At 40.8% G+C, this 12137-nt stretch overlaps 2 protein-coding genes across 2 annotated transcripts; both read left to right on the plus strand.

Moving 5' to 3' along the window:
• Positions 1–701: 701 nt before the first annotated feature.
• phyh (phytanoyl-CoA 2-hydroxylase) lies at positions 702–5329 on the plus strand. The gene is made up of 9 exons (XM_026326839.1): positions 702–931; positions 1389–1444; positions 1701–1811; positions 2071–2239; positions 2332–2413; positions 2605–2786; positions 2884–3033; positions 3217–3348; positions 4079–5329. Exons 1-9 carry the CDS (start codon positions 866–868, stop codon positions 4130–4132), a joined length of 1002 nt encoding a protein of 333 aa, XP_026182624.1. The 5' UTR covers positions 702–865; the 3' UTR covers positions 4133–5329.
• A 2572-nt stretch (positions 5330–7901) lies between these two features.
• On the plus strand, positions 7902–11544 carry ucmaa (upper zone of growth plate and cartilage matrix associated a). Its single transcript, XM_026327061.1, has 5 exons — positions 7902–8113; positions 8709–8768; positions 8860–8955; positions 10243–10341; positions 11028–11544. Exons 1-5 carry the CDS (start codon positions 8056–8058, stop codon positions 11114–11116), a joined length of 402 nt encoding a protein of 133 aa, XP_026182846.1. The 5' UTR covers positions 7902–8055; the 3' UTR covers positions 11117–11544.
• The last annotated feature ends 593 nt before the right edge of the window (positions 11545–12137 follow it).

The raw sequence follows: 12137 nt of genomic DNA on the forward strand, positions 1-12137 counted from the left end.
ACTGAGTATTTAAAAAAATGGCAATTTTTTTAAGCTGAAGTTTAAAAGATAAAAAGAGTGAATAGTTAACCTTTCTTTGTGCAAAATCCTCGATTATTTTGAAAGGGAAAATTAAATCAACCCGAACTTTGTTTATATAGCACTTATAAAACATCAAAAACATACAAATACCATAAACATAACACAGGTAACAAATCATAAACTTAAAACTACCATATGAACAGCACTGAGCCCAATGTTTGGTTTCGTGGCGCCACCTGCTGGACAAAAGCTGCAGCTACCAAAGTGACAGAAATCCTATTACTTCAATAGCTTGGCTAACTAGGTCTGTGCTTTGCCTGTAGGTTATAATATACAGTTTCATTACTTACTTACTGTGCAATAAGCTAAATGTTTAAAGGGACAGCTCACCCAAATCCCAGACAATATATTTTTCCTTCACAGGTACATACATGCAAATATAGAATATCTGTTTTTATGGGTGCAGATTTTCTTCTGTCGTCAAGTGTATGAAATGTCCTTTGTGCTGCTCAAAATAAATAAAAATGTAAGTCTTGTCACTTCCGGTGACACAGAAAGATCGTCTGGCGATAATCCATCTGTCAAGTGATCCTTTAAGGCCCGTTAATAAATAACTAGTTAGGGATATTTATAACGGCAGAAACTGTCTGAGCCCAGCAGGCTGAGCTTTACCCTGACAACACAGATTATGAGATGTAATATACATATATATATATACAGATATATGAGAAGAAATTTAATTAAACGTATTGGTGATATGTGACATCACGCTGCGTTTTGCCCAGCAGACACGCCATATTTGTAGTTTACCTTAATTACAACAGCATTTAACTCTAACCGGAAGATGCTTCGGGCCTCGGAGAGACTTAAGATGCTGGTCCATCATCTCGATCGATCAGCCGCTGCGATCGTATCCTTTTATTCTGCGATGGCCCGACATGTCGGAGCATGTGGCTCCACAGAACGGGACGGGCGCATCCACTACTCGGGCAGCTCTGACGAGATCCCGCCGTGGAGAGCAGGCCTCTTGGAATATGAGGAGAAATACGAAGGTTACTGCGTTTAATTTCTCTCTCCACTGTGCAGCTGCAAAAGATGAACAGTGATACAATTTTCTATATGTCCTTCAGTATGTTAAGCAAGGTGTAATGTTTCATTGCACACTGAACTTTGAGATTTTAAGTGTAAAGCCTTTTTGGATTTGCAAAACTGGGGGTAAACTGAGATCAAGTTAACCATGTGTTTCCGACCCAAATGTAAAGTCCCGAGGTGATTTAGGTCAATCAGTGATATAGGCCAATGTGACCCGGTATGACGCCCGTTTCTGTGGTTTTGCTGTTGTTTCCTCCTTGAATGATTTTCTCCAGAGAACTGTACCAACCTCTGCTCAAGCCTTCACCTACAGTCGCCCTCAGAGGCTGAGGTAAGAACATGCCATGTCTTAAATAACACTATAATTGCACTGCAGCCTTTGACAGGCAGTTGGCTCAGGTTAAAGGTTATTGGAAACAAAATTACATAATCCATGCGGGTCATTCAGCATAGATTCCAGTCCTGCTCCTCCTTGTCTGCCCTTTAATGCAATATCAGCCACTGACACTGTATGTAAATCATTTGCCATAGGCAGCTTTTCATTCTAAACAAACAAACATAAAGTCCATACTGTGGCTTGTTGACAGGTACACGCTCGATACGGACCTGCTGACCCCAGAACAGCGGCTCTTTTATGAGGAAAATGGCTTCATCCTTATCAAGAATTTGGTGTCTGAGGAGGACATTAACAGGTTCAGGTGACAGTCACAAACTCTGACAAGTGCAAAGAAAATGATATTTACACCCAGTGCACAACCATAACATAACAAAAACCTTAACAACGGTGTTACAGACTCATACTGTAAGTGCATCTGAGCAATTAAAGGGAAATAAGTGACACTGAGTTCAAGATAATCTCAGTTTCTAATGATAATTGTATATCAAAATAATCCTAAAAATGAAACCTATCATTTTTTAAAGCCCTTCAGTGTGCAGTCTGTATGTGTATCATTTCAGGAGTGAGTTTGAACGGATTTGTCGACAAGAAGAAAAGTGTCCAGGTATGGTGGTCATGAGGGACGTGACGATCGCAAAGTCAGAGTTCATTCCGAATGAGAAAGCTGTTTCCAAAGTTCAGGACTTCCAGGAAAATCCTGCACTGTTCCGGTACTGCGCCTTACCACAGGTACACACACAAACACACGCATACACAGTAGAAGACAATTGTTTTATAAAGTGGGTATTTTAGTTAATATCTCTGTTCAATCATGTTTTCAGATCCTTAAATATGTGGAGTGCTTCACTGGACCCAACATTATGGCCATGCACACCATGTTGATCAACAAACCTCCTGATGCAGGTAACTGGGAAACAAATAAGACTACAGTTGAATTTATTTTTTGATTTACTAACAGCAACGTAATCAACAGGTATTATGATAAAATAATTAAAGTTTTCTTTCCATATATATTTTAGTTCTGTCATCCAGCCTCATCTAAATATCATTTATCATTTTCTTCTGCCACATGGTGGTCCCTCCTGTTCTTACAGGTAAGAAGACATCTCGTCACCCAGTGCATCAGGATCTGCATTACTTCCCGTTCCGACCAGCCGACCGCATTGTCTGTGCTTGGACGGCAATGGAGAAAATAAACAGGCAGAACGGCTGCCTGGTCGTGCTACCAGGAACGCACACCGGCACGCTGCATGAGCATGACTATCCTGAGTGGGAGGTACACATAGACACACATCCACAAAACACTGCCAGAAACACAATCACAGGTCGTGAGGTGCACACATACACAGTCTCAGCACTGTGTTTGTCCTCAGGGTGGTGTCAATAAGATGTACTATGGAGTGCGTGACTACGACCCGCAGCACCCAAGGGTGCACTTGGAGATGGAAAAAGGTGACACTGTTTTCTTCCACCCACTGCTCATACATGGCTCTGGCATGAATAAGACCCAAGGCTTCCGAAAGGTACTCCACCACCCATAATGCATCTGGCAAATCAGTGTTTTCAAATCAAACATCTTACTCAGTTTATATAATCACAGGGTTTTATGCTACAAGCAGCTCATTATATCAATAGAGGTGATGAAAATACATGTGATTGAAAATTACAGTAAATTAAATTGCAATTGTGTGTGCGTGTATTTCCAGGCCATCTCCTGCCACTACGCCAGTGCTGAATGTTATTACATTGATGTAAAGGGAACCACTCAGGAAAACGCAGAGAAAGAGGTGCTGGAGATTGCAGCCAGGAAGTACTCTTTGGACGATATCAGCCTCAAGGTCAGACATTTGAATTCATCTTCTATAAACAATAACAGCCAAACACACAATATGATGTGCAGGAGGCCTGAAACTCGTTCATACGGTATAATCAACTCTGAACTTGGAGCTTTTTAAACTGTTTACATGTAACTCCTACATGACTGCCTGTTGTTAGCCAGAGAAAACAGATGTATGGGAATGAATGACAGTGTATATATTGGTGAGACATGGCTTGTAGTTTCTAAATTTGACTGCCTCTGCAAACATACACTTTAGAACTTAACACAATGACAGTGCAGTGAGGATAACAAATGTTCTCCTCGGGGAACCTAGAATCAGAGTGTGCGGTGGGGCTGATACAATAAAAGAGTGGGTTGTGAGATGGGTCAAAATGTCCTGAAGTACCATCACAGGTCTTGCTATTTTTAAGCAACTAACATAAAATATAACTATAAAAATGAATGGTACTGTGCAGAGCGTTGATCTATGACATCTAAGCTCAGTTTATCTTCCCTGCAAATGTCCACTTTAAAGCTTAGAGCAATGAGGGAGCAGCGGTAACAAAGTTAACCCTTGGAACTGCAATGGAAGCTAAACACAGCTATCCATTACTTGTAATCATTAATGTGTGGACCAAGGATCAGCCTTAAACTCTGAGAGGAATACATGTGGATCACTTTGCTGATCATTTTGCACCAAAACAGAAGGTTTGTCTTTACTGTGCTGAACCCTGACTCTTCCCCCGCAGGATGCTTTTGCTTTCCGAGGCCGTCTGGTGCAAGGAGAGAGAATCTCACTATGAGGACACTACCTACGTGCTTCAAAAGGCTTCTGCTTCACTGCAGTGTGACCACACCACTGAGCTGTAATACACACAATTTGATAAGGTGGTTGTATAAGAAGCAAAAAGGAGCTTTTACAGTGAAGAACAGAAAGTGTTCAAGGTTTCCTTTTAACTGAAGCAGAGCAGATTTTCTTACAATCTATAGTAGAGAAATATAAAGTTTAGGTCATTAAGATATGCATATCAGATTATGTGCATTTTATATTGAGACCACTATGTCTCCTAAATAATCTGACATTTCTCTAAACCTCTCCTACTTTCTTTACAGCAACAGTACGGCACACTGAGAAATGCCTGTTTAATGTAAACAGAGAGGAAATATTAATTGCACAAACAGGAAATCATGTTGATTAGGAGAGACAGTGAGGTTGAGACAGAGATTAATTTGCAGTGACAAAAGGAATAATGAAATGAGATACAGAAACAAATAGGGAATAATTAATTAACACTAAAAGAGGCCTTAACATTTGCTGTGTTGAAATCTATGAATGTGTTAATTTCTTGTGTTTGCTGATTTGAACTGTTTGTAGATGGGTGAATGATTCTGTTTTTAGGATCTTGCTAATGTTTTAATAATAATATTAAAAATATTGACACATGGTGCATCAGTCTACACTACCACTCTTCAGGGTGATGGTGTGTGAAATCAGACAAAAACAAGTGACAATAGAATATCAGAAAATGTGAGTCTCTAACTAAAACACTATAATGTGGCTCATCTGGACTGAAATATAAAATAACCTGAGAGAAAAGCCACAAGACACAAGAGATTAAGAGAAGAAGGATAATCAAGCTAAGTACAACAAAATTAAATCAGATTATAGGGACTCTGATGACTTATCTTGTTTAAATTATTAATGTTCAGGATGTCTAAATATCTAATGTTTGGTGTCTTGGAAAAAAAATTAACTTGCTGATTGATATAGCACAAAAAACATACACTAATAGACTGAATCATATTTGGAGGATGTAAAATCAGACTTTAGACTTCATTATCTGTATTTACAATAATACAGGCAATTGAATAAATAAAGAAAAAGTTTCCAAAAGTCATTTCTACTCTACATAATTTTTATTTTTTGTTTGACAGCATTTTTTACTATAATAAAGGTACAAGGTGTAAAATGTGAAAAATTTAGCAGCATCTTGTGCTGAGATTGCACAATAGAGCCTTCTGAGCACCTCTCACACCCCATCCCCCACTTTCAGGTGTGACAGAGGGCACGGTGGCCATCATCGTTAAAACAATAACAACAGTGTTTAGTTTGTCTGTTTTGGGCTACTGTAGAAACATGGCAGCACAGCATGGCTGCCTCCATGAAAGGAGACCTGCTCCCGATGTAGCTTTAAAAGGCTCGTTAGTGCAACAGTTGGTTTTTTCAGCGATAAAACACTTATGACAACATATTTATGAATAGTATATTTTATTTTTGCTAATAGATCACTCGAAATATTACACATCGTGCCTTTAAAATGCTCTGATAAACCTTCTGCTGATTTGATACAGATAGTTTCAGTTTGTGTGCTTTGATATATTTTGAGACCGCAATTAGAGGCTCAGCATTTTGTTTTTAGAGTTCTGAAGTTGAAACATGCTGTTGAAAGCTACTCAACACAGAGTGACTCTGGAAGCAACATTTATGCTGGTCTCAAGGGGTCTGTGTGTTTTCAGATGGACACCTTGGCTGTTTCCTGGCTATTTCCCTGTAAAACACCCGATCCCATCCAGCTAAGAGTGTGTGTACATGGTTTTATTAAAACACCATCTTTGTTCAAATCTTACCAGTAATCTCTCAGATCTTAGTTTGATTCAGAAATGCAGGGAAGTCATTTGCATGCAGAAGAGCTGAAATGTGCAAACTGTGCAGACTCCCTCCCACACCTATACATATGCTGGATACACACAAATTTCAGATTTTACTACCTCACACATATTCAAGTTACACATCTACAGCAGCCAGCAGCCTTTACTATTTTCCATTTAAGCAGAAGTCCATAGCGTTAACAGCCTGCAAGATAATGCGGCATTGAACACAGGTTACTGCTATAAGGTATACATGTAGAACCCTGTGATTAATCATACCCGGAACAATAATGAATGGGTCCAGATCAGCAGCAACCTGTTGACGCCTGTACACACAGTGTGCCGACAGAGTAAGGCACATCTTTCCTATAGAGAGAACGATGAACAATAACATACAGTATGTCATAAAATATATAAAAACATGTTCTAAACATGTCAAATTCTAGGTAATTAAATGGTGTTATGAAGTGGGATTTGTTTGCAACACCTATACATTATTAATACATATAATATACAGAGTAATGTTATCTTCCTCTCAGGGGATTTAGGGGTGATTTTAGTGTCCAACTCAGGCAGCAAACAAAACATTTTGCAAATTTTTTACAGCTTAAAGCAAGCAAGCATAATGATTTGTTCTGTCCCTTGTTCTTTAAAAACACACTCACATGCCTGAAACAGCAGCTGGTGTGGTTGTGGTTTGGATGTGATTACTTAATGTCTCATTATAGTCAGACCAAACGCTCCTCTTTTCTCTCAGAATTAGAAACAGCAGCAGAAAGGTTTCATTTCTGTGGCTAATCACTTCTAAACTCTCATTTTCTCTATATAATCTGCCAAGACCTATAATAAAACAATTGGAAATAATTAATGTAACACACAACAGTCATATTTATTTAACTATAATAATATAACTAAAGTGATGTCAGATTGCTGTGCTGCCTCCAATTGGTCAAAATCACTTAATGTGGGTTATATACTTAAAGCTTTCAGAATTACAAATAGTGTAGGATTTCTGGGTATCAGAGTTTAAATCATTTTAATGTTAAAGTGCAACACAATGAACACTAATGAATAATAACATTAAATCTCACCTGTTCTTTATCCACCTGCTCAAGCACATACTGATTAATCTATATACAAAAAACCCCCCTACAAAATGACAAATATGATGGATCACTTCAACCCTCTGAAAATCCATGTGGGAAAATTTCCCTCAGACTATACATCCATCCATCATCTATACCCACTTATTCCTAACCAGGGTCACAGGGATCTGCTGGAGCCTATCCCAGCTCTCTTTGGGTGAAAGGCAGGGGTCCACCCTGGACAGGTCACCAGTCCATCACAGGGCCACATAGAGACAAACAACCTCACACACTCACACTCACTCCTATGGGCAATTTAGAGTCACCAATCAACCTGACATACATGTTTTTGGACTGTGGGAGGAAACCAGAGTACCTGGAGAAAACCCACACAAGCACAGGGAGAACATGCAGACTGTACAGTTCAGGTCTATTTTCCTGCACTATGTGAAGCTGAAGTGTCAATCCACATGGAGCACTGTGCTGTATCGAGCTGCTGCAGTGTGCTGAGAACTGTGCTGTAATAACAACATGAACAGTAGTTGTGAACCAAACTGGCTCCATAGAGTTTCCTCCAAAGTGAATAAAATACAGGCAGGATGGGGACAGTGAAGTACAGTAAGGCTTCAGATTTCAAATGAGTTTTAATTAGATTTTTCATTTTCTTCCTTTTTAACAGTTTAAGCATGATAGAATATAAAATAATAAATCCATGTCGTTAAGATGGCTGATGCCAAAGCAGTCCATTGGCCCCTGGTTTCCATTCTACTCTTTTAATTCACATCACTCCATCACTCTTCCTTGCTTTCTTCTTCTCCTCCTCCCTTGGGTAACTGAAATTCCAGCAGCCTCCCTCCCCTCCCTGAGCCGCTGTCTCACTCTCTTTCTCCTCCCACCTTTCTCCCTTCAGTCCCTCAGCTCTCTCCCCTCTCAGTTTGGTCTGGTTAGGTGTGCTGTTAAGTCCAGTGGTGTTTTTGCTTTTACCTCTCAAGATGTCCTGGACTCGAGTCGCTGTCCTCTCTTTTCTCACCACCCTCCTCATCCTCACCTGTGAGTATGTTGTCTGGGTGGGTGGGGTAAAGGGGAAGAATATGGGAAGGATTTTTTTTTTTAATCTCATATTTTACTGCCTTGAACATGACCAAGAACCTGTAAAATCCTCAATTATTTCAATTATTGAGTACAGTTATTTGGAGGGCACATGCATAGTGAGAATCAAGCCGATCCCAGACCAGTCAGTGAAGTTTGGACCTTGGCAAAAAATGGTGATGACAGTGAGCAACAGAAATCTAAAGAGAACTGTACCAGACTACAGGAGGACATTACAAATTCAAATTTTAGGCTGTTTAAAGATTTGTAGTTATTTTTTTGTGTTCAAGCTAAATTCACCACTGATTCAGTAGAGAAAAATAAAATTTGGCAGATGGCCTTTTAGGGCTACACATCCTGTGATTTTCAATAATTGAGGATAATTATGGTTGTGGTTATTTTAATCCTGTTCCTTTCTGCCACATTAATAATGTGTAAAGGAACAGCAGTGGCCCAGGTAACCTTTCATACAATGACATATATTGAGAAAAAAATGACAACAGCCTGCGTAGTGAGAAAAAGAGTAAATGATGTTTTCTTTTCCTGTTGCCTTTAGTTTCCAGTGTGATGGAAAGTGCAGCAGTACAGGACGACTCAGAATCATCCGAGTCTAAAGGTGATATCTGCCCCACCTTTTCAACGATTTCACGCAACATTTGTGTTAAACATCCTCCATACATAACCCTCTTCTGACCTCTGACCCTTAGGCGCAGCACGGCAAGTGTTCACTCCCCAGTCAGATGCCTCAAACTTTTTCAAACGCCGCAGCCGCCGCTCGAGCCGATACTATGCTGAGCTCCAAGGTAAATCCTCCTGTGCATGTTCAACTCCTCTATTCAAAGACCCAAATAAAGGCTGCTGGAGCTGGTGGAGGGCAGTAGTTTTGAGCCTTTGGTTTTTAGCAAGAACTGGATGTGGTTGAAGTTTGGAGGATGGAAAACTATTAGGCTACTTTATGTTCAGGTGCTGGGGGAAAGTCTGATTCCTGCCACAGTTGGAACATCACCCATATAGAGTGGATCTCGTTTCTGTAAAAGTGGCAAAATAATTGCATTTTTAAAAAGTGAGGTCTGCACCTAGACCAGCACTTCTTCTCTGGCAATTCCTCATCTTCAGCAGGGAAGGGCTGGCTGTCAGTCCTGTTAGCAGAAAACCTGAAGGATCACAAATTGTGTTTGACCTGTGGTTTGAAGGTAGTGGTGGGAGGGGTGTGGGTTTATACATATTTTGTGTTTCATGTGGTTGATTTGCTCCAACACTATCTAATGTGGTCACACTGTGGGCAGTCTTCAATATGGCCGATTTGTCTCCCTGCAGAGAACCGGTGTATGTGAGGGTGTGGGGGACGTGTTGGTTTATTGGTTTGTAGTTAGACTCTGAAAATGATATGGTTTGAGGTTTTGACTGCAAGCAGTGAAAGCTCAAGGGAGAAGCAGAGAGTAGTGGAAACTCAAGCAGGTGTTGCTCTGTACAGTAGCAGCTCTTAAATGTGAGCCTAAAAGAGACACTCACACGCAAGCTGGAGGCTGCAGAAGGAGTCACAGGGTAGTATGGAGCAGGATCTCCCTCCCTCTGTTTCTCGGTACAATACGGTCATTATTCCACTGCCAGCATCAGCACGATACAGCACACCAGCGCACCTCAAAGTAAATGAACCAAACACACATGCAAAGTGTTAGAGGACAATACTGAAAACAAGTCTCAGTAACTACAGACACACATGTATTCCTTAAAATGAGAAGAATGGCACGTCACAGTACTAAATGGGGCCCTGGCTCCTGACTAAAAGGCCCACATTCCTGAAAAAAGGTTGATTATGCCTCTTGCCTGCCCGATCCATGAGAACTCGAGGGGCCAGCCCCGTGTGAGGCAACAGTAACTGCAGGTAACTGTGCCTGAAATCCAAGGAGCAATGCGGTCTTAGCCTGAGACACAAAAGACCACTGTTGACTAAGAGAAACTACTCCATTGCTCACCACTATCTGAAAGACACAAATCAGATATAGGCAATATTTTTAACAGATGTTGGATGACTGCAGAACTATGTGTGACAAATGTTTTACTTCTCTTTCCCATTCCTCTCTCCACAGCTGAGCAGAGGGTAAGGCTGGCTGTGACTGAGCGAAGAAGAGAGTACAATGAGGAGCAAAGGAACGAGTATGAGAACTACGTTGAGGAGGAGCGTGATGGTAAGACCTGGTTGCACCTACTTCTAGTTTCAAAATAAAACAAGTGAAAATTAGTTCCTGCTTCTGTGAAAGAAACGGACACAGTATCATCGCCAATCTCATTTCTTCCTTATCCTCAGGGGATATTACAACCATTTATCATTCAGTGCACATTATCATAACTTTGTCGTGTGGTCAGGGCAAGCCTTATTTGGGGAAAACCTGAGATTTACTTGAATGTCAGTTGTCACGAGAGAGTTGACTAAAAACAGCCTCAGTCTGGTCTCAGTCTGGATCTCAAATGAACCTCTCGGCACCCACGAGTCTGTGGACCACAGCAGAGTGCCTGAGACTCCACACCAAATCAGAGTGTCAATTTGTGGCCGACCCCAAGCTGACAATCTTCGCTGCGGTTGTGTGTCCAGCGTGCTATATACAGAGTGACAGTTTCTAAAGTAAGAACCGCTCACCATAAAGATGGGACTGGATTTTATATCAGATACCCTGTGCTTTGGGCACTCTGGGTCAATGGGGTTGGTAGAAGAAAACCAAAAGATCTCTACAGAACACAAACTTTTTTCATAGTAACTGGGTCATTGGTCATATTAATCCATTTGCATATATGTATGATCGACTCCCTTCAAGATATCGTGACTCATTGCTAATATAAAATGATTGATTGCAGCTGCTTTAATTCAACTCCACAGAGCAAAGTGAGAGATCGAGGGAGACGAACGAGCAGTTGAGAGAATATCACTACGACGGCCTCTATCCTCGCTACCACTGGTTCCACTGAGCGCGCTCTGCTGCGTGGAGGGCAGGGCTACAGGGCTTCTCATTGGAGCAGAAATCCTCCCAATCATTTTTACCCTGTGATTCCTAAACTTATTTCCATTTTGTCCCTTTTTTTTTGTTTTGCTTTATTTTGATACAACCGAATATGTGCAATGTCTTCATGTCAAACTGTTAAATGTATTCCAAGTGCAGTTTTTTTTGTATTGTAAGTTAAACCATATCATATTAATGTGTTTAACTACGTGTTTTGCATGCTTGTTTATACCACCTGTTACATCTACATAAAAGATATACAATGTCCTTTGTTAGCCTGAAGCATTAGCAGCAGTAATAAGACCTGTTTTGCCAGAGGACTGCAGCTTTATTTTGGCTAAGAGACTGACTTTTGGTCTGTAACTCAAAATGACAAATAAAGTTGAAGCTCCTGATTCCAAGTCCAGTGATGTGGTTTAACTCACACTAGCACCGTCTGGTATTTGGGGTATTTGATGGTGGGGGGGGCAGTGTGGAATAAAAGATGGGCTGAGCTGCAGAAGTCATCAGGCTGAATTCCACATTCCAGAGTGGAAATATCAAACTATGCAACAGCTGGAGACGAGGTAGAGACAAAAAAGGCAGCACAAAATAAACTCTCAGAGCAATGTGGCATGGCACGCTGTACTTGCTAAACATACAGCGTGAAATCCAGAAGCCTGATTTTTATCTCTGCTCTGATTGCACCTTTCCTCTTTAAGGCCACGTGGACTGGCTGAGACTTGAGTGCCCCCAGGCCTCGGCAGTCATCGCACCAACACATGGAGTACGTTAGAGGGTGTATGCACCCTGATACAGGAGACTGGCTCAGTCCCTGTGAATCAAACACCCTGCTGCTAAAGAAATGCAAACAGCAGGTTATTTATTACAGATAGACATGTATTGACCACATACTTATATAATAAAGAGGTGTTCCATGTCAAACTGTAAGTATTTTTTCTAAGTTCTCTATGAGGAACCGATCAGTTGTAACATTTTATAATAAAGAT

This window comes from Mastacembelus armatus, chromosome 23, assembly GCF_900324485.2.
Source record: "Mastacembelus armatus chromosome 23, fMasArm1.2, whole genome shotgun sequence".
Lineage (NCBI taxonomy): Eukaryota > Metazoa > Chordata > Actinopteri > Synbranchiformes > Mastacembelidae > Mastacembelus > Mastacembelus armatus.